General features: G+C 50.5%; 1 protein-coding gene across 5 annotated transcripts in view; it reads left to right on the forward strand.

Moving 5' to 3' along the window:
• The window catches only part of NR6A1 (nuclear receptor subfamily 6 group A member 1), a 75,305-nt gene that overhangs the window by 47,214 nt on the left and 7,356 nt on the right, over positions 1–20,735 (forward strand). For 3 of the 5 annotated variants that reach the window (XM_058853583.1, XM_058853585.1, XM_058853586.1), the window contains 6 exons: positions 9,071–9,301; positions 12,955–13,010; positions 14,434–14,591; positions 15,447–15,674; positions 15,999–16,253; positions 19,533–19,654. In XM_058853583.1, coding sequence (XP_058709566.1) covers positions 9,071–9,301; positions 12,955–13,010; positions 14,434–14,591; positions 15,447–15,674; positions 15,999–16,253; positions 19,533–19,654 — 1,050 coding nt within the window. Of the gene's footprint in view, positions 1–2,426; positions 2,552–9,070; positions 9,302–12,954; positions 13,011–14,433; positions 14,592–15,446; positions 15,675–15,998; positions 16,254–19,532; positions 19,655–20,735 lie in introns of those variants that run through there. The other 2 variants (XM_058853587.1, XM_058853584.1) reach the window with 2 other exon arrangements.

The raw sequence follows: 20,735 nt of genomic DNA on the forward strand, positions 1-20,735 counted from the left end.
ATAGATAAACTGGCATGTGTATTTAATGTGAGTTTTGAATAATTTGGAAGATTTGGGTTTTTTTGGCAATTATCATTTTTCCCAGCCATGTTTTGTCTCTAATTGCAGTTTCAGAAATAGGAGGGGGCTTTTTTGGGTTTGTTTTGCGTTTTTTTGGTGTGTTTTGGGTCCGAGCAGCAGTTGTGGGAGCAACTTTGTGTTATCTGGAGATTAAGTTGCTTCATTTCAGCCTGCTGTGTCCACACCACACTGCAGCTTTACAAAATAAGCACTCTGCATTCTGGTCACACTTCTCCGAGGGGTGCCGGGAGCCAGCGAAGGGCTCGCAAGGGATGAAGAATGTGGAGCTCTGGGAGCAGCACAATTGCAAACAGCTGTGTCAATAGTGCAGCCAGGCCTGGCTTACCTTGGCCATCGCTGCGAGGGCAGCTCCGCACCCAGCCCGGCTCTGGTGGCTGCCACGGTGAAAAAGGGGGGCTCAGTCCCACGAGGGTCTCGTGGACTGACACAGAACTGCACAGATTTACAGCATCAGAAAAGCAGTGCAGGGTGGGCTTGCCAGAGTTCGCTCCTGCAAATGCACCTGCTGTGCAGAAATGCTGGGTTAAAAACAGGATTATCAGTAGAGAGCACCATGGAAGGGTTGGAGTTGGGGTTGGGATTGGTGGCCAGATCCCCTGCCCAAGCAGGGTCAGCTGGAGCAGGGGGCCCAGGCTGCCAGGAGGACACCACTGAGCTCTGCCCTACGTGCTCATGAGGTTACTTGCATTGCTGGATGTCACCAGAAAGCAATAAAATTTCAGGCTTGGGATGGAGTGAAATATGACCTCTTTTGTTGCCTCTGTGCCTTGTTTACTCTAAGCCAGCCATTTCTCAGAGCGCAGTTGGGTGCTGCAGTCCTCAGGATGAGGAACAGGAGCAAACTGTGGCTTTTGAGCAGAGCCAGTTTTGAGACATCCAGGCATCTGGAGGACAGGTCGGATTGGGCATCAGCAGAAATGCTCTTGAGCCTTCCCTTAAATGCTGTGGTGTGGTGAGCTTTGGTTTGGGCTGGTCAAACACACATGAGCACCAGGACAGTTTCTTGGGCACTAAGGACACTTGAGCTGCACCGTAGCCCAGGCTGAGTTCATCCCAGAGCAAGGATGATGGGGCAGAAGAGCTTCATGAAAATATTTTCTAGTGCAGATACAGGTGTCTGTGTCTGACAAAGGGCTCACCATGATCAGTGCTGCCAGTGGTACCCATTTTGAGGTGGGCAGCTAAATCAGTCATGGAATTATTGTGTTCCATTTGAACTCCAGCCTCTCACTTATGCAGACCCCTGTGAGGAGGGCTCCAGTCCCCTGCCCCATAGTGACCACCACCAAAGCAGCAGCTGAATTCCCAGTCCTGGGGGAACTGGGAGTCCCAGTCCATGTTCACAGTGCTCTGCCAGGTGTGGCCATGGGAAGGGGCTTCCCTGAGGGCACTGGCCTGAGCACTGTGAGCTGCGCCTGTTGGCTGGTACTGCCTGTGCCTGTCCTGCTTTTCACTGGTGATTAAAACTAAGCATAAGTTTTTGGCCAATACTTGGTATCAGTTTAAAGAAATAATTTTCATAGAGTCATAAAATCTCAGAATTACTTGGGTTGGGAATGGCCTTTAAGCTCCTCTTGTTCTGAGCAGTGACACCTTTTACTGGACCAGGTTGCTCCAAGCCCTGTTCAGCCTCACCTCGAACACGTCCAGGGATGGGGCAGCCACAGCTGGGGATCTCTGGATTTTGTTGATGTGTGTGTCAGTGGAACCTGTTTCACACTGCAGTGAGCAGCTCTCTCAGCTTCCCTGGGAAGCTGGTGCAAGGACTGTGCCAAGTGCTGGCCAGTGGTGATGGCTGGTGGCCAACGGCTGATGGCCACTGGCCAGTGGTTGGTGGTGATGGCCAGTATCTGATGCCTCCTGGCAACTGCCCAGGCCATGCCTCGCAGCAGGGGCAGTGATCAGTCAGTCAGTCTGTCAGTCAGTCTGTCAGTCAGTCAGTCAGTCAGTCAGTCTGCCCAGTCAGTCTGTCAGTCGGTCTGTCAGTCGTTTGCTTGGTAGGTGAGTCAGTTGGTCAGTTGGTCTTTGGGTCAGTCAGTCTGTCAGTCTCAGCCGGCCACTCAGTCCCTGTGTTGGTAGGTCTGTCTGTTGGTCTGTCGGTCTGTCTGTCAGTCTGTTGGTCTGTCGGTCGGTCTGTCGGTCAGTTTGTCTGTCTGTCGGTCGGTCGGTCGGTCGGTCGGTCTGTTGGTCAGTTTGTCTGTCGGTCTGTCTGTCTGTCGGTCGGTCGGTCGGTCTGTCGGTCGGTCTGTTGGTCAGTTTGTCTGTCGGTCTGTCTGTCGGTCGGTCCCAGCCGGCACTCAGTGCCCGAGCGGGGCGGGCCGGTGCGGCGGGGGCGGCGCTGCCATCGCGTCGTTAGCATAGGGCGGCCCGCGGCGGCGGCGATGGCCGAGCCGGGCTGCCCGCCCGCCGCCGCCATGAGGCGGCCCTAGGAGCCGGCCGGGGATGAAGCGGGACTCGACCTGCATGGAAGGTGAGCGGGGCCGGGCCTTTGTCCGGGCGGTGCCTGCGGGGGCCCGGGGCCGCCCCGTCCCGGCTCCCGCGGCGTGCGGGGCTCGGACCGCGGGGTGCGGGACCGCCCGGGACCGCGGGGAGAAGGAGCCGTGCGGGATTTCCCCTTTTCCTGCCTTTTCACGGCTCCCGGGGCGCGGGGGCCGAGCAGCATAGCCCTGGGCTGCGAGCGGGGTTATGCAATTAAAAAAAAAAAAAAAAAAGAAAAAGAAAAGAAAAGGTATTAGTTTATTTTGTGGCTTAATTTGTTTATATTTTAAACTTCCTAATCCCTCCGACCATCTGGAGGAGCTTTTTTTAGTATCGTTAATTATGGATAGTATCGGGGTCACGGAGGCGCTCGGTAGCGCCCGCCCGCCCTCCCGGGACCGGCGCTGCTTCCCCCTGGTATTTGCAGCTTTTTTTCCTCTCTGTGACTGAAGACAGCGGCAAAGCTCACCTTCAGAGTAAGGATGAAATATTTCAGGAGAGAACATTGAGTGTTTGGTAACACACGCTGGAGAAGTCACTGTTTCAGTTGTGCCCAGGCCCTGCTCCCACAGCCTGGGGGTGGGGTTAGCTTCAGATTTTCTTAATTCAGCATCGTTCTCAGTGGTTGCACATCTAGACAGCTTCAGTAGGGCCAAGAGAATAGGTTTTAGGGCAGGTAAGTCAGGTCTTCATCCTACCTCTCTGTAAAGTATCAATTAAATAAACCAAACCAGTCTAACCCAGTCGTTCATTCCGAGCGTGCGGCCGCGCCGGAGCGAGGGCAGGGACCGGGCACGGAGCTTTCTTTTGCTAAAATTGGATCAGCGAAAGTTGATCGCTTGAGGGAGCGACTAAACTCGGAGTCGGTCTGTGAGAGTGGGCAGCGCGACCGAGACCCTCGTGTCTGTCCCCAGCCGCGGTCCCGGCCATCGGGCACATTTTGGTGTGCGGGCTTTTGTTCCAAACTCTTTGTGCAACAACTGGCTGGAGTGAAGGATCCGTGCTCTCCCCGTCCCTCACAATGGAGCGGGGCGGGGGTCCCCCGGCACCTCCCCTGGGCCGTGCGGTCCGTGGGGCGCGGCGCTGCTGTCGGGGTGAGGCAGCGCCGGGGCTCCCCTGCCCGGGAGAAGTTGCATTTCACAGATGAGTTTTTGATATGCAAATGGAGATGTGTCCCAGGCAGGGGAAGGGTGACGGGTTTCATCAGCTGCACGCTCTTGATTTATACCGAGCCGAAAAGGAGCAGCTGATGATTTCTGGTTTTGGGGTTTTTTTTGTGGGGGTTTTCTTTTGACTGAACTCTGCTTGGGCAGAAACAGAATCAGGGTGGAATAAGACCGTTGAGTTTGGGATTTCATTACTGGAAAGGAAGAACTGACTGAGATGCACTGACCATTCCTCTAGTGCATCATTTCTCCTCTTTTCTTTCCAATACTCACTTGCTGCATTTTAAAATGAGGCTCTCTGTGAGTAGAACATCTTTTTACAGTACAGAGAATAAGATTGCAGGCTGCTTCTTCCTTTCCCCTCCTCTATTTTTTTTTTCTTTTTTTTTTTTTACAGGAGGCTTGTCCATTTAAATTAACCTTTCTCCCAGCTGGGCACACAAATGTTTTTGTTTTAGTTCACAGAGGGTTAATTCTATTCAGCTCTCACCATGGCCGGCCTGATCCGGGGCAGTACAATCTGCTCTTTGAGCCGGGCTGGCCAGGCAGGACGCGGTGCCTTCGCCCGCCTCCAGCGTGGGGCTGGGACCCCCATCTGCGGGGTCGATGGGGAGCAGGATGGGGATGCCCCGGCCCTTTGTGCACCCTGCCATGGGCTCTGCCACCGAGCTCGCTGCTGTCCCGAGCAGGGGCCAACGCACAGAAAATTTAATCCCTGTGTTCATCGATTATAAGTTTAAAAAAAAAAGCCCCTGAAGCAAAGGCGCCTGGTTTGGGGGTGGGCTTGTTTGGACAATGCAGTGCTCCACAGTGAGGGGGCAGTTCCTCCAGTTCTGGGGCTTGAATTTCACAGGATGCTTTTCCTGAAACTAAAAATTGAAAATGAAAAACATCGTTAGGATAAATAAAAGGAAAAAGAAACCCCCAACACGTTTGTTTGTGTTCGAGGCATCACCAGAGGCGAGAGGAGAGTGAGATGCAGTTGGGATTTAAGTAACACATGTGTGAGATCTCCCCCTCTGCCCCCCTCCCCAAACAGCTGGTATTTAGCAGCTTGAGATTTAAACCCAGCTAAAGGGTGCTGCAGGGGGCTGCGATAGGGTCAGTTAATCACGAAGCAAATAACTGGCACACAGCTGAAAAGATGTTGCATATATTAATGAATTGCAGTGCTGAGTGTTGCCTGTAATTATTTTTTTTTCAGCTATGAAAGATTTTCTTAGCTGTAAATTCACGTTCTGTTGTATAAATGGGAAGTTTTGCTGGCGGCAGCTTTCTGCCTTCTCCCTCTTGCTTTCCAGTCAGGCCAAAGCTCAGCACCGTCTGCTCTGGGCTTTGGGTGAGGGGTTGTGCCTTCACTTTTGGCCTTACTTTTGGAAATAAAGTCTCTTCTATTGTAAAGACATGGAAAGTCCTACAATCCGGCTACACCAGCACACCACCAGGTTCGCAAGGTAAATCTCACAGGGAGCTGTAGCTGCTGTAGAGTTTTCAGCTGGGGCTCCAGGGGTGGGTGTGAGCCCCTCGCAGCCTGGGGACCCTCGGGGGCAGCCTGGGGACCCTCGGGGGCAGCCAGGTCCCCTCCCAGAACGCAGCAGTGCCGCTCCCAGCACTGCCTGCTCGGGGTGTTTGTCCACAGGACTGGCACAGGTGGGAGCAGAGACAGGGATGTGCTGGGTATGTGACCCCATGCTTTAATTTATTTGCTGTGTATTTTGGAATCTCATTCACGTGCCGTAGTGTTTTCTTTCGGGTCTTTGCTGTGTGTTTCAGCAGGATTGTAAGGTATTTCCTTTTGGAAATTCATAGGATTTTTTAAAACAAAAATTATCAAGACTGCTCATTTTGCTGAGGGGAAAAGCCAGTTTCTTTAAAAATTGAAGGTATTGCTTTTACTGTTTGTCTTCTAAAACATAGATGAGGAGAGATTTTCCCTCTTTTTTACTCCATCTCCTGTGCTTCTTGTGTAACATCATCATATTCTTAGAGAATTTACATTGTATGTGGTATGAAACCTACCATGACCTCTGAAAACAATACATCCTTTAATGTGGCTTTGGGGAGGGGCTAGTGAGGGAGTAGCCATAAAAATCTTCAGGGTTCAAGATGAGGTTGAGATTTTTGTGAGTGCCTTTGTCGTAGCAGCAACTGTTTGATTTAGTGGCCCCTGCTACAATGGGTTGTGAGAACAAAGCCAGAATATCCCGTGTATGAGTTTGTTAAACGTAGGAGCCATCAGGAAAATTGGGGAGGGGGGCAGGGGCAAGCTTTCTCAGCTCTCTCTCTGAAATAAAACAGGTATTTGAAGAAATTTCTTATCAGTTGCTTTGTGTCCTAATCTGTGTTGTCTTGTGTAGCATTTGAAACCAGAGGAATCAGTGAGATGAGAGGTGACAGGGACGAGGGAGGGCTTATTCACAGAAAAATTGCTATTCTTATTATGTGTTTTGATAGTCCAGTGAAATTTCAAGGTTAAGGGAGTTCAGAGCACCCTCAGTGCAAAACTGCTTTAGATTTGCTCATGCTTTACCATTTCTGTGAAGTTCACTGCGGTTCTGCCCCATCTCTCCCATCCTTCACCCGCTCCAGGCGCTGCATTACGTGGGGTGAAAACTGGTAAAGGTCAGGAGCAGCAAACCCCTGGGTACAGGGCAGCAATGTGGTCCTGGTTCCTACAGGATTTTTTTAAAGGTCTAAACCTCTAAGACTTTCTGAGGGCCATCATTTTTCATCTCCCAGTTTTGTTTGTGCCAGTTTTGTGGGGAGTACAGACACCTCTGTGGTCCCTGGGGTCTGTGTCTTTGTTCACAGTGTGTGCCGCTGCTCAAAGGCCAATTTTAATCTGGGAACCCAAGGAACAGCTTCTGCTGGAGGTGTGTGCAGTTCCTGGGGCCAGGGGGCCATTCACCCCCTTCAAGTGGGGAGATGGGGATGGCAAGGGAAGGATTCTGATTCCTCCTCGCTTTAATCATCCGGGCTTCCCGCATTGGCTGGGTGACGGCCCTATTCTTCCCACAACAAAAAAAAGCTGTGCCTGGAAATGAGTCCTCACTGACATGGTCAGCCAGGGCTGCAGGGTGAGCGGGGAGCCCCGGGGGCTGTGCTGTGGTGCTGGAGCAGCCCAGGGTGTCCTGGCCATGTGTGGGACCCGGTGGAGGTTCCCTGGTGGCTGCTGACCCCGGGATTTATGGCACTGCTGTGTGAGCAGGGGGAGGGCCAGGAGTTAAGCTGAGGCTGAGCTAAACCCTGCAGATAGAGGACTCCTCTGTCCTGGCTAATCCCCGGCCCCCTCCCCGCGTTTATCAGATTGCTGAAGGTGGAGATTATGCACTTGGTGACTACAAAGTCATGTTTAGCTGCCTCCCTTCAGAGATGCTGAGATAGCCCCACTCCTGAGCTGTACCCACATTCCTTTGGGTTCAGCACATACCTGAGGCGGTCTGTCATGTAAAACTGGGAATGTTTTGCTGAAAATTAGGAATGTTTCTTCCCTTAAAGTTTGTGTTTCCTTTGTTCATCCCTTTATAACAGTGAAATTTGCAGAACAGTGCAAATGTGCATGCTGTGCATAGCAAACCTTATAGAGATTAACACAGATTGGTTCTGGTTTCTACTGGGTTTAAGCTCTGGAGAAAGCTGCTTGTGAGTAGGAGCAGCTGGTTTGGATTTTTACTTGGCTTGTGTAACTGAAAACTGGTTTAATATCTGGTCCCAATACATTTGGCTCATTCATTTCTCTTGCATTCACATGTGCTGCAGTAGTAAGAAGCTACACCCTGTTTTGTCAGCTTGCTTGGGCTTTATTGAGGCTGGAGAAGACTTCACTGTGACTCTTATGTCCTGCTGCTCCAAAAATCCATCCTGTAGATAAATACCTTTGTCTCAGAAATCTCCCTGGTCAAATCTAGATGAGGAAAGTCAGGCTTGGTGGTGTTGTGCTGCAGCAAGTTTGACCCAGCTCATCTTCACAAGCCAGTGCCATCCAAACGCTGGGGTTTTTCAAGGTTTGTGTCCCAACAGGAGCAGTGGGTGTGGGCAGCACCCCAGGCACGGTGTGGGTTTGTGCTGCTGTGTCTGCCCAGTCTGAGCTCCCCGTTGGCTCCCAGTGTGGATGGTGGGCACGGGAAGCTGCCGTGCCCTGCTCTGTGCCCAGGCAGCTGCAGGGAGCCAGTGCCACCTCCTGGGTCCTGCATGGGCTGTGGGTATTCCTGTCCCCATGGGCAATGGTAGTGTCCTGCCTTTGGGCCAATGAACACCAGAAGCAGCCTGGTTTAACCAGTATCCCTAGGAAAGGTGTGATGGAGTGAGAAGCACCAGAGTGGTTCCTTTCTCTTCTCGGTGCCTGGCTCAGCCAGGGCAGTCCAGTCATCGGTTTGACCTTTGGGAAAGCAACCCCATGGGCAATACTGGAATGCTGCAGATTTCTGTGTCCTGAATGTATTTGAATAGCTTCCACCTTTACAGTGCTGATCTGTTTGCAACTGTTTGGATTTTAATGGGTTAAAACATGAGGTGGGGGCTGGAGGCAGCTTGGCCTGGCATGCAGGGGGTTAAACTGTTGAGCTGTGAAACATCTGCTACAGGAAGAGCTGCTGGTAAAATAATGCTTGCTGGCATTATTTTAAGCATAGCTGACTTGGTTGAAGTGAGGTTTAGGCCTCCCTATGCAGTGTGAGGTGATGAGATTCTGGGTTAACTACCTGGGGCTCTTCACCATCATTTACTTCTTCCTTTCTGTTTGACATCGCTGTCTGCAGATCTCGCCGAGCCCAGCATCGTCTCTGCTCACTCTCTCTCAGGCAGTGTTAGAGTCTTAAAATACTGAATTTAATGTGACAGCTCCTGTTGTGGAGAGCTCTGCAATTTGCATTTTTAGTCATCCAGAGGCCTTCTGAAGATTTGGGAAAGGATCAGTAAAATCACATCACTGTGGCTTATCTGTATGGTGGTTTCTGTAGTGATGTTCTCGGGTTCTGGGCGGTGGCTCTGCAGCGAGGCTCTTGAAGCCCAGAGGTGCCCCTGGAGTCTGAGCTGTGACAGGATTTTGCAGTCACTGGTATCTGCCAGGTTTCTCTGTTTGCACACCCTGCTCTGGGCAGCTGAGGCAGGACATTTTGGAACCCTTTTTTCCCCACTGGAGTTTGTGTTCCTTTCTGCTAAGAACAGCAGGAAGGTCAATGGAGGCTGCCAGGGAGAGCCCCAAGGGTCCTGCCTGGCAGTGGGGAAGGGAAGGATGGAGCTGCCCCTGTGGGATGGACCCTCACGGGCTGACAGTGGCCGCCCTTCAGTCAGACCGACCTGGCAGAACCCTCAGGGTCCTTCAAAGCTTTTCTCTTGCCTTGCAGATGAGCGGGTGGATCAGCGAACCTGCCTGATCTGCGGGGACAGGGCCACGGGGCTGCACTATGGGATCATCTCCTGCGAGGGCTGCAAGGGCTTCTTCAAGAGGAGCATCTGCAACAAGCGGGTGTACAGATGCAGCCGGGACAAGAACTGCGTCATGTCCCGCAAGCAGCGCAACAGGTGCCAGTACTGCCGGCTGCTCAAGTGCCTCCAGATGGGCATGAACCGCAAAGGTAACGGGGACAGTGCCACCACTGCGGGCTGCCCTTCCCTGCCTGCCCCTCCCTCAGCTGCCACCTTGTGTTGCAATTCTGCCTCCAAAACTCCCTGCAAAAAGAAAGCAAAACTTGAGCAAAATCATGCATGGATTAAAAATTACACACAGATACTAAGTTCTGAGCTACTTCATTTCTACTTTCACAGCTTCTGTATGGAGGAATAATATATGAATTGGAAGCATATATAAATGTTTTGAGAATATTTGTATTTATGCTGAGCAAAGTGGTCACTATTTCCATGCTTCAATCTACTAACGAGGTAAAAATTAAAGCATTTAAACAGGCTTTTAGAATCCCAGGGGATCTGAGCCAGACATTACCTGTTTGCTGTCGTGGGTGCTTAGACCAGCAGCTGCAGCCCACAGGTGAGGTGTGAGGGTTTTCACCAACCACCTGCTGTGGCTGAAACAGTTGTGGTCTGGGTAAGGGACAGCCACCCCTTATCCCCACATGTGCAGAGGTGATGGAATGCTGTGGTATCATCTTTAGGATGGACATTCTGAAGTAACTCAGAAATAAGTAATAAAGAATGGGCTGTGTTTGATGTCAGTGTCACATCTCTACTCCTCACTCCAGTCTTTTGTGTGTTTAACCTCTGGAATTGCTGTTACCCATTGAAAGCAGAGATTCCTCAGTTTGATGGCACAAGTGGGAGCTGGCCATGCTCCCCTGGCAGTGAGGCAGTGGAGTGACCATCCCAAACTCCAGTGTCACCACATGGTTTTAGATGTGGCTGTTGATGGCCTCTGGGCCATTGCTCATGCCAAAGCCGCCTGTCAGAAGCACTGCAACTTCCATGAATTCACTGCAAATCCACCGGGATCTTCCTTAGAAAATGCATCAGGGGCCAGGATGGGAGAGCTGGGACCAGGGGGTGTGCTGTGGGTAGGGGGTCCTCACCTGTGGCTCAGGGTGTGCTGTGGGTATGGGGCCCTTACCTGTGGGTGGGGCTGTGCTGTGGGTCTGAGGTGGCTCGGGACCCTCACCTGTGGGTCAGGGTGTGCGGTGGCTCAGGGTGTTCCATGGCTCAGGGTGTTCCATGGCTCAGGGTGTTCCGTGTCTCGGGGTGTTCCATGGCTCAGGGTGTTCCATGGCTCAGGGTGTTCCGTGTCTCGGGGTGTTCCATGGCTCAGGGTGTTCCATGGCTCAGGGTGTTCATGTCTCGGGGTGTTCCATGGCTCAGGGTGTTCCATGGCTCAAGGTGTTCCGTGTCCCGGGGTGTTCCGTGTCCCGGGGTGTTCATTGTCCCGGGGTGTTCATTGTCCCGGGCTGTGCTGTCGCTCGGGATGTTCCGTGTCCCGGGCTGTGCTGTCGCTCGGGGTGTTCCGTGTCCCGGCGTGTTCCGTGTCCCGGGGTGTTCCGTGTCCCGGGGTGTTCCGTGTCCCGGGCTGTGCTGTCGCTCGGGATGTTCCGTGTCCCGGGCTGTGCTGTCGCTCGGGATGTTCCGTGTCCCGGGATGTTCCGTGTCCCGGGATGTTCCGTGTCCCGGGCTGTGCTGTCGCTCGGGATGTTCCGTGTCCCGGGATGTTCCGTGTCCCGGGCTGTGCTGTCGCTCGGGATGTTCCGTGTCCCGGGGTGTTCCGTGTCCCGGGGTGTTCCGTGTCCCGGGGTGTTCCGTGTCCCGGGATGTTCCGTGTCCCGGGCTGTGCTGTCGCTCGGGGTGTTCCGTGCGGTGTCTCGGGCCCTTCACCTGTGGCTCTCACCTGCGGGCTCGCAGCGCCACCTGCCGGCCCTCGCCCGCCTTCCCTGCTCCCCCTCTTCCTTGGCCTCCTTTTCGTTTTCTCCTTTCCTTTTTCTCCCTCCCCAAACAACCGCGTGGATTCCACTCACCGCTGGTGTCCCTGCCGAGGCCAGGCAGCCCTGCAGGTCCTCGGTGTTGGGTTCTGGAGCTTTCTTTTCCTGTCCTGGTGCCAAGTTATGGCATTGTTGTGTTGGAAAATCCCTTCAATATTAGGTCTAAATACAATCATTTTTAATTCAAATAAGGTGCAGAGCTTAGCACTGGTAGGAAAATCAGCTTTGAGGAGAGTGGGTGTCATGCAGCCCAGGAGCAGGATGATATTCCAAAGAGTCCATCTGTATTTGGGAACTATTCAGGTCTCTTGAGGCCTTTTTGATGGCCCACCAGCAAAAACATTCCTACGTTTTATTGCAGGTGGAAGTCATTGTCTGCTAAATTTATGCTTTGAAATCAAAACAGCAAGACAATTTATGCCTAGGGCTCATAATGGAATGAGCTGAAGGGAAGCTTCTAAATCACAGTGGTAAAATATTTTTGAGAATTAGAAAAATTCCCCCAGAATTCAGGTAGTTCCAGTAAGTTTAAAAAACCTAAAGGGGGTAACAGCCAACTATGACAGCTTTTTTTTTTTTTTTTTAAGTGAGAAACTGTTACTTTTTATGAAGAGCTTTCATAGGAGATAAACAGCCAGTGCTGTGCATTTCCCAGGTTGGGGTTTGGGAAACCACAGTTCAGGTCCCGTGGGCTTTTCCTCTGCCCTCTGAGGCACTCCCTGCACTGTGGGAGCAGCCTCGAGGCACACGAGGAGGATTTGAGCTGAGGATATCTCAAACCAAGCAGCAGCGTGGCTTTTCTGGGACAGAAGTTTTTGCTTAAATTTGGTGTCACTTTCTGCTCCGGGAGGGCCTCCTGCAGCCCCGTGTGCCAAGCAGGGTGAGGCCGTGCAGCAGCAAGGTCACCGTGCAGCTGGGGAGAGCCTCCTGCCAAGTCTGGCCAGGTCGTGGTGGGAAAGAGATCGGGCGCTGATAAACGGGAGGACAGCCTGGGAGGGGAGGCACACGAGGAGCAGGGCTGCCATGGCTTCTGCAGAGAGAGGCAGAGGGAAGAAGAAGGTAGAGAAGCTGCTCCAGGTTAATCCCCTCAGCTGGACTTGCAGCTCCCTGGAAACTTTTTAAAGGGCCTTAAAAGGGCAGCTGAGGAATGAGGCCGCCCCTCTGAAATGCAGTCGTGCAGATCGGTGTGGTAACTTGAGTTTTAAACACCGGCTTTGCAAGCAACCAGCGAGGTCAAACATCTCCCCTCCATTTTCTGTGGCGGCTGTAGGAGATGTGGCCCTCTGAAGTGACAGCAGGGTTTGCAGTCACCAGTGCAGTGCTTTGTGTCTGTGCTGGTGGCAGCACTGGTGGTGTCTCTCTGGACTCTGGCTCATGGTGCTTCAGAGGGCTGTGGGCAGCGGAGTTGGATGTGCTGGCCTCTACATCTCATTTTCCAGCAGTCCTGGGCATTCATTGGGTTATTTCCAGGGGTCAAATAGGGTTCCTTACCATGTGCCACTTCTCAAATTATGCTGGAATCAATTCTGATAAAAGATTGTTATTTCTTCATTACCTGTCATTCAAGGAGCACATGAAGAAACTAAAATCCTTGAGTAATGCTTGTAGTCCCATTGATGTGTCTGTGCCTTTTGGGGTGAGAACCATGGTGTGTGCTGCTGAAGCACTGAAGGTTTCTTTGCAAACATCTTTAATGAAAAAAATAAATCTTTTAAGGTATAAAAACTTCTTTCAACATAAATAGGTATCTACTTATGTACTTTGGGAATAGCTGGCAGTGGTGTTCCTCACTAAGGTTTGGTTGTATCTTTCAGCAATCAGGGAGGATGGCATGCCAGGAGGCAGAAACAAAAGCATTGGACCTGTCCAGGTGAGCACATGTGACTTTCCCTCCAGGACTCCCTTCAGCTTTTGGTCTGCTGGCCTTGGCTGGGCTGGGCTCAGGCCACGGCAGCAGCTCAGCCTGGGCTGGGGCTGGCTTGGCTGAGCCTCCATCATCCCTGGCTGTGTGTCCTGCTGGTGTGGCAGGGCTCTGACTCTGTCAGAAACACGTCATGAGCTGCAGGTTGGTAAATAGAGCTGGCTGCTGCCCATCCCATGGACACACAGACTTGCAGCACCCTGTCCTTTGTGAGCCACACAAGGACGTCTGTCCCTCCATGACTCCCAGTAAATCTCAATCTGCCTGCTGCAATCCCTTCAGTTGTGGCAAGCAGGGCACCAGTAAATGTCTCTCTGATTGATGGCACAGCTTGTCCAGAGATGCCTTGTAAAGCACGAGGTAATTCAGCACAGCAGCTTGTGCCACATGCCTGAGAAATGATGGCCATTTCCAGCTTGCTTCTGGAAAAGGGGTCTTTTAAAAGTTTACTGTTTATTTTAACAAAATAGAAATAACACTGAAAGCAATTTCTGTGAGTTCTGAGTGCCTGGGAAGGAGCACTCGGCCCAGCCCAAAGTGTGAGGAGCCAAGCAAGCACCGCTCTGCCCTGCTGGGCAGTCGGGTGTCTGGGGTCAGTGTCAGACACATCCTGCCTGGAGCCACACAAACCTGTTCCCTGCTGTTCTCATTAAGGGACATACACAGAATTTAAAAAAAAAAAAAAGAAGCCTCTAAATTTTTATGCATTTTCCTCATTAGTGGTGGAACACTTCTCCAGGAGCATGTTCAGCACTTTCTTGAAACTTTATATTACAGTGAAATAAATTTAAAAATTTTTTTAGTCCATTTTAACTTTGTATATGTTACTCTCTGGAACTTAAGTATTAGGTGTTAAATTGTTACTTGAGGTACCACCTGGTTCTTATCTGGAGGAAAATAGGGAACTCTGTCTCCCTGTAAATGTTTTCTGACTGATTTCATATGTGTCACCTTGTCTCTCTTGATTGCTTTATCAAACCAGAGCCTGCCCCACCTCCTATTTGCCTTTCCCTCTGCCAGTCCTGAGAGATGTTCCCAATGTACTGGCCTCAATTACTCGCAAGTTTTTCACGGTGTGACAGGGGCTGATTTACAGCTCGTTGCCATGTCCATCTGACATCATCTTTTCATGTGTCAGTTCCTATCTGCTGTGCTACCCTCACTTGTATGGTACTGCTGGAGCTGGAGGTCGCCACCATTACCTGTAAATAGAATTTTTCACATGTGTTGTTAAATGCAGAGGAAGGTTGTGGTACCTGCAGGGGGGTGGGAGGGTCAGCCCCCTTGGATCTGACTGAACAAGGTGTTTGTAAACAGGGATTCTGCTTTTCTGTTCCCAGCCAAAGTAACCATTGTGTCCTTCATTTGACAGATATCAGAGGAAGAGATTGAGAGAATTATGTCTGGGCAAGAATTTGAGGGAGAGGCAAACATGTCATGGAGCAACAACGGAGACAGTGACCATAGTTCCCCTGGAAATGGAGTTTCTGAGAGCAACCAGCCTTCACCTGTTTCTACTCCATCTTCAAGGTGGGAATGACCCCTGGAAGAATTTGGTGTTAGAGGAATCTTGGATTTTTTTCCCTGGGTGATACTTGGGGTCAGTGTAGGGAAAACATGTGAGTGCATCTTTGTGTCATGCAGCAGGTTCTTACCTCTCTGATTGTGTTCTAAGACAGGCACCAGATTAAAAAGAACTGAACTGGGGAGTGAGATGTTTGTGAGCAAAGGAAGGCAATCTTGAGTTAAAATTATATTTAAAATATGCTTCCATTTATATTGATTGTGTTTTCTGCAGATCTTGAGAGCTTGATCACCTTTCACTGCTCATTCTGCATAAGCTCTTTCTCTGAACCATGCTCAGATTTTAAAAATAAAACCATTAACGTTAATAATTGGTGGTGTTACGTCAAAGTTGGCTACTGTGAATACAAACCTCCTGATGCAGTTCCTGATGCAGCTTTTGATTGCAAACACAGCAAGAATCTCAGATCTGATCCCATCTGCTTTCAGTTGCAGCTTAAGCTTGGCCTTGATTGTGTGCACTGGTTGTGAGTACTTACGGTACAATCCTCAGTTCTGGCCCTGTAAGGAAGCCAGGTGGAAAGGCTGGGCACAGGTGGGTTTTGTGTTTCCGCTTTGCTCCCTGAATTGGCAGCTCAGCAGCAGCTCCCACATCTCCATCAGGTGGAACCAGCGCCCAGCCAGGCTGGACGTGCAGCCAGTGCACACCCGGCTCTTTCCAGGGTAGGGTCTAAACACAGAGGCGTTTCCACTCTGTTTGCTTTCCCTAGTTTTGTTAACGTTTCTGGTGGAGCTGGATGCAGCATTGTAATAAACCAGGTGGAGTTTTGGGGGTGTATTGAAGAGCTTTTCCTTTTCCAGTAGGTCTGTGGAGCTGAACGGGTTCGCTGCACTCAGGGATCAGTACCTGGGCACGCCGGTGTCCACGCACTACCAGTACCTGCCGCACCTTTTTAGCTACTCCGCCCACTCGGCGCTGATGGCGCCGCAGCCGCGCAGCCTGGACCCGCAGTCGCTCAGCCTCATCAGCCAGCTGGTGTGTGCCGAGGACCTGGAGCCGCTCGGCACCCCCATGCTCATCGAGGACGGGTGCGTGTGACGCGGGGACATCCCTGGGGTGCGGCAGCGAGCCTGACCCCATCCCATCCTGCTGGGGCTCAGCTGGGCTGCTGGGCCTGGCACGGAGCTCCAGGCTGCATGGTCTGGCCAGGCTGGGTGAGCCAAGGGGCTGTGAGGACTCCCCTCGGGCCCTGCCTGGGCAGGGTGGGTGCTGACCATTGTGGCTCCTGTCACCAGGTGACACTCTGGGCACTGGCAAATTCCTTTGACATTTGCTTCCATTCCGAGTGCCTCAGATGATGTCATTCGTTGTTTTTAATGTTTTTTCTGCCTTTGTATTAACTGTGCCTGCAGGTATAAAGTGACTCAGGCAGAGCTGTTTGCGTTGCTGTGTCGTCTGGCGGATGAATTGCTTTTCAGGCAGATTGCTTGGATCAAGAAGCTGCCGTTCTTCTGCGAACTCTCCATCAAGGACTATACCTGCCTGCTCAGCTCTACGTGGCAGGAGCTGATCCTGCTGTCCTCGCTGACTGTTTACAGCAAGCAGATCTTTGGTGACCTTGCAGATGTCACCTCCAAGTACTCTCCCTCTGATGACGAGCTGCACAGGTGAGATGGGCTGAGCCTGGGGTGAGGCAGCAAGATCTGGAGATGAGGAGCCGTGGGAGCCCAGCAGTCAGGTGTCCTCTGACCACCTTCTGGGGCAGGTCACTTCATCTGTGACTGTTCTCCTTTTCTGCTTTTTAAAGAACAGTTGTTCCAGGCTTAGAAAGCCTATAATGGTTAGTCAGTGCTGGATCACAACTTCCTTCTGCAGGAGAAGGGCACGGTGATGCATGAGGCTCTTTGAATTCCATGTAGCAATGCTGTTGTCCTCCAACATAGCCACCTTTTTATTGGGGCATGGGGAAGGGAGGTAAAACTAACCAACCCTTTGGGTAACCCTGGCACACAGGAAAGAAAGTCTTATTTAAAAACCCTTTGGGCCAGTGGAAAGGTTGTTTACAAAGCTGGTTGTCTGTATTATCAAAGTGTTCATTATAAACTGCTATTTCATTGCTTTGATTAGATAAATTTAAAGATGTTGCAACTTAGCACTTGTTTTTTTGTTATCTGATGCTCTGAGGAGCACGCCTTTCATTTATCATGTTGGTCAGGGTGTTGGTTTTTGGTTTGGATTTTTTATTTTGTAGTCTTGGTGCCAGACAGATTCTTCTTTGGGTAGTAGAGTCCTAATCTCACCACACAATGGCAGAACAGGTAGGATTTAGAGAAACTGCTGCCCATCCTCCCTTAAACACCTACCCTTTGCTCTCTGCCCTTCCTGGGCTCACGATGCTGCCAGAGTCACCAGGGGATGTCTGATGAGTAGAGATTTAAAACACTGCTGTGGTCCTCGCCATTGCAGTGTCTCATGGTTCTTGGGGGCTCCTTCGTGCATCTGTTGTGATAAGCAGAGGCACTGGCTGGCTGAGCCCATGGCAGGGAGCTGGCCCCAGGTGTCCCATTTCCTGGGACAGGTTCCTCTGTGGCGCTGCTCTGCACAGCCATTCATCGTGCATCTGGTGCCGCTCCTGCGAGGAGCACTGAGGGTCATAGAAAACCACAATGACACTCATTCTTGCACTCAGCTGTCCTTTTGTTCCTGCTGTCCTGGTCAGAGCCTCACAGGAGAAGTGTTTGTTTCATTTTGAGTTTGTGATAAATACAAGCGAGAGGTAAGACAACGAGACAAAGGAGGAATCCTCGCCCTGCAGAAACCAGCAATTCAGAGCTGGTCGCCTTGAAGGTCCTTCAGAGAAGATCTGTGCACATGGATGAAAATAGGTGTTCTTGGGAGAGGAATGCTTCTGCAGTCTCTTCTTGTTATTTAGCTTTTCAAGTGTCATTAATTGTCGTTAGTAACCTGGGAGAATGCACACCCAAAAAGCCATTTAGCAGGAAGCTGCACAGATGAGGGGTCTGGAGCTGCAGGGCTCCCTCCCACTGGTCTTCATGGTCCTTCAGCCATGGCTTGACTGTGTCCAGCAGCAGTGGGATAGCTCATGGGTATCAGTTTCCCTGTCCAAAGCTGGTCCCTTTGGATTTGAGAGGGGCCCTTTTGGAGAGGTGTCCCATTTGTGGGTGTTCTCAAAGAGCCCCCTGCTCCTCTGGCACTGATCAGGAATGATTGCAAAGGGAGCTTCATCAGAGCTCACACATGGTTGGAGAAATCTCACTGAGTAGGGATGGTCTGGCACTTCAGGGTTAATTTCTGCTCTTAACAAAATGACAAGAGCAGTGCTAAAGCATAGGTGACAAACAAAGGCATAGAATGAGCTCCACAGCCCCTGTGTTTTAATTGCTTCTAACAACTGGCTAAATGTTCTGTTTGCCTGCTAGATCAAATGTTTTCTTTTATTGTGCTGTTTTTCTGAAGATGAATATGAAATGAATAGACTCCTGACCTCCCCCAGCACTCCTGATTGCGCTTCCCTTCCCCCTCCTCCCCAGCTGATCCCGATAACTCCCAGCCAGAAACTTGCCTGGTGTAAACTGTGAGGAAAAGTGTGTGGAGGAGTCAGTCCTCGAAAAGAAATAGGGCTGTGAAAAACAGAACAGCTTTGTTTGAAAGGGGGAGGAAAGTATGTGCAGAAAAGTAAGACAGTTCAACTGCAGGAATGAGAGAAGAGCTCTCCTGGATTTATGAAGTGATGAGTGGCTGGTAAAAATGTGCATGCTCTAAAAGGAAACCCAACAGATGACTGAGTGGTCTTTGTGCTCATTAACTTCTTGAGCTTTGCAATCTTGCACCTGCAAGATTTTTAATGTCAACTGGAGAGCAAGAAAACTTGCACAACTTTAGATTAGCCGACGAGGCTTTCATCACTTAGAATATTACTTTCTTGAAGAACTGACCTGGAGTTCAGACAGCTTGTTTTCACTTTGCAGAGGTCAAACCCCACCGTGCATTTTACAAATAACTTTGAAGTAAACAAACACACATGCCAAAATAAGGTATTATTCAGTGAAAAAGGTTCTATTTCTGTTCTATTCAGAGATGGCTTGCTGGCTGTGCTCTTATTCTTTGTGCTGCACAATGCTAGAGCACGCTGAAGCTTCCCGAAACACTTCTGTCCCACTTCTGAGCGCTTCTGCAATATGTAGTTGCTTTGAAGCCAGGTATTGCTGTGAGATGTGTTCCCAAGAGGCTGTTCTGGCCCTGGGCAGGCGTGGGATGCTCTGGAGGTGCCTGCAGATACCCACAGCCTTCCACACCCTCCCACTCCGCTCCTGCCTGGTCCTTCCCCATGGCTTTTTCATGGTGCACACGTGGGGTATTACTCTTGATGAAATGTGGCAGCCTCTTTAGCAGGAGGACCTCATTCTGCACCCACAAAATCTCCATCAGGCAGTTTCCAGGAGGTTTTGGGGTATTACATCAGTGTGCCCTGTGCTGCCCATCTGTCACTGGCTTCCCTGCAGGTTCCTGGCTCTGTGAAACCTTCTCTGCTGTCAGAACAGGCTGGTGGTGAGCTGAATAACCTAGAGAGGTTTTTTCCTACAAATATCTGTAGGCCGTGGACGCCCCATCCCTGGGCCAGGCAGGATGAGCCTCTGAGTAACATGGTCTAGTGGAAAGTGTCCCTGCCCTTGGCAGGGGGATGGGACTGGATGAGCTTTGAGATAATTTCCACCAAACCATTCCATGGTTCTATGATTCTGCATTTTTAACTGAGACATTTTTCTCCTTATTTTTGGTACCAGCAGACTTCAGGCAGTTTGGATGACTTTTTTTAAAATTTTCTTGCAAAGTGTTAAAATCTCTGAACTGACTTTAGTAAGCTTCATACCTTCACTGTCCAGTCCTTGTGCTGTGTGTGCTGATGTGTGATCTCTGTCCTCCAGATTCAGTGAAGAGGGGATGGAGGTGATGGAGCGGTTGATCTACCTCTTTCGCAAATTCAACCAGCTGAAGGTCAGCAACGAGGAGTACGCGTGCATGAAGGCCATCAACTTCCTAAACCAAGGTGAGGCAGCAAAGAGGAGCTACCAGCCCCACTTATTCATTTTTCTGCTTCGAAGGGTGAATTTGTATGTCTGGTTGCTCTCTTTTTAGAGCTTTTCAGACTCATTAAAATGTTTATCTTCAACATATATCCTTAGGTCTCTTAGCTGGGTTCCTACTTTTTAGGTTCTCTACCTAAATCTGACTCTTCACAGTGAAAGGTAATCACGAATGAAGTATTTACGTGCAGGCCATGAATTCAGCCTAGGAAAGGGCTGTATCCTCCTGTTGATTAAGCAGCATATTAAAGCTGGCAGTTCAGGCTCCTTCAAGACCCTGGGCATTTCAAAATCCATGCAGAGACAAATGCTCAGTGAATAGTGTTCAGCTGTAATTTTGGAAATAAATGTCCCCAAAGTCTTTTGTACTGTGAAAGATAGTTGCAGTCTGTAAAAATGTGCTGCGGGCTCCCTCCTCCCCCACTCATTTCCAGAGGGAGATAATGCTGACGCTTCAATCTGTGCCGGGCTGAGGTTCCGGTTTGCTTCCCTGGGCAGTTTCCTGACACTGGATAATGCACTTCTCGAGCTGTCTCCATTGTTTTCCAAAATGTATTTTCATTAACTTCCTGTCTTCTTTTATTTTTAGTTGAAGTTTGCAATTTTTTATGTGAAATACCTGAGACTTATTTTTGAAAGTCAGCTTTTGGGCAGTGGATCAATGCCTCTTCCGTCAGATGGTCTCCCAGCTCTGAGCCTGCTCTGAGGCTCGGCAGCTTCCTTGCTCCTGTGCTGGATCCTCCCCAGGAGCCGCCAGTGCCGATGCCGCTGGTCACGCTGCCAGTGGGACTTCCTGCCTGTCCATTTTTCCTTTGTGTGTGTTGTCTGACACTGGCAAAGCTAAATTTAAAAACAAGAACTTGACAAGTTTATAAAGCTCCCGTGACATAATTCGTAAGCAGATGGGGAGAAATGTGATGGTATCTTGAATTATAGAGCTGAGCGCTGTCCTCAGCCAAGATGATACAGCTAAAACCATTGTGTTCCTGTCTGAGGAGGTGTTACACTGATGTCCTGTGAGGACCAAACCCTGTGTTGTGCCAG

Source organism: Poecile atricapillus, chromosome 20 (genome assembly GCF_030490865.1).
Source record: "Poecile atricapillus isolate bPoeAtr1 chromosome 20, bPoeAtr1.hap1, whole genome shotgun sequence".
In the NCBI taxonomy this organism is placed as follows: Eukaryota; Metazoa; Chordata; class Aves; order Passeriformes; family Paridae; genus Poecile; species Poecile atricapillus.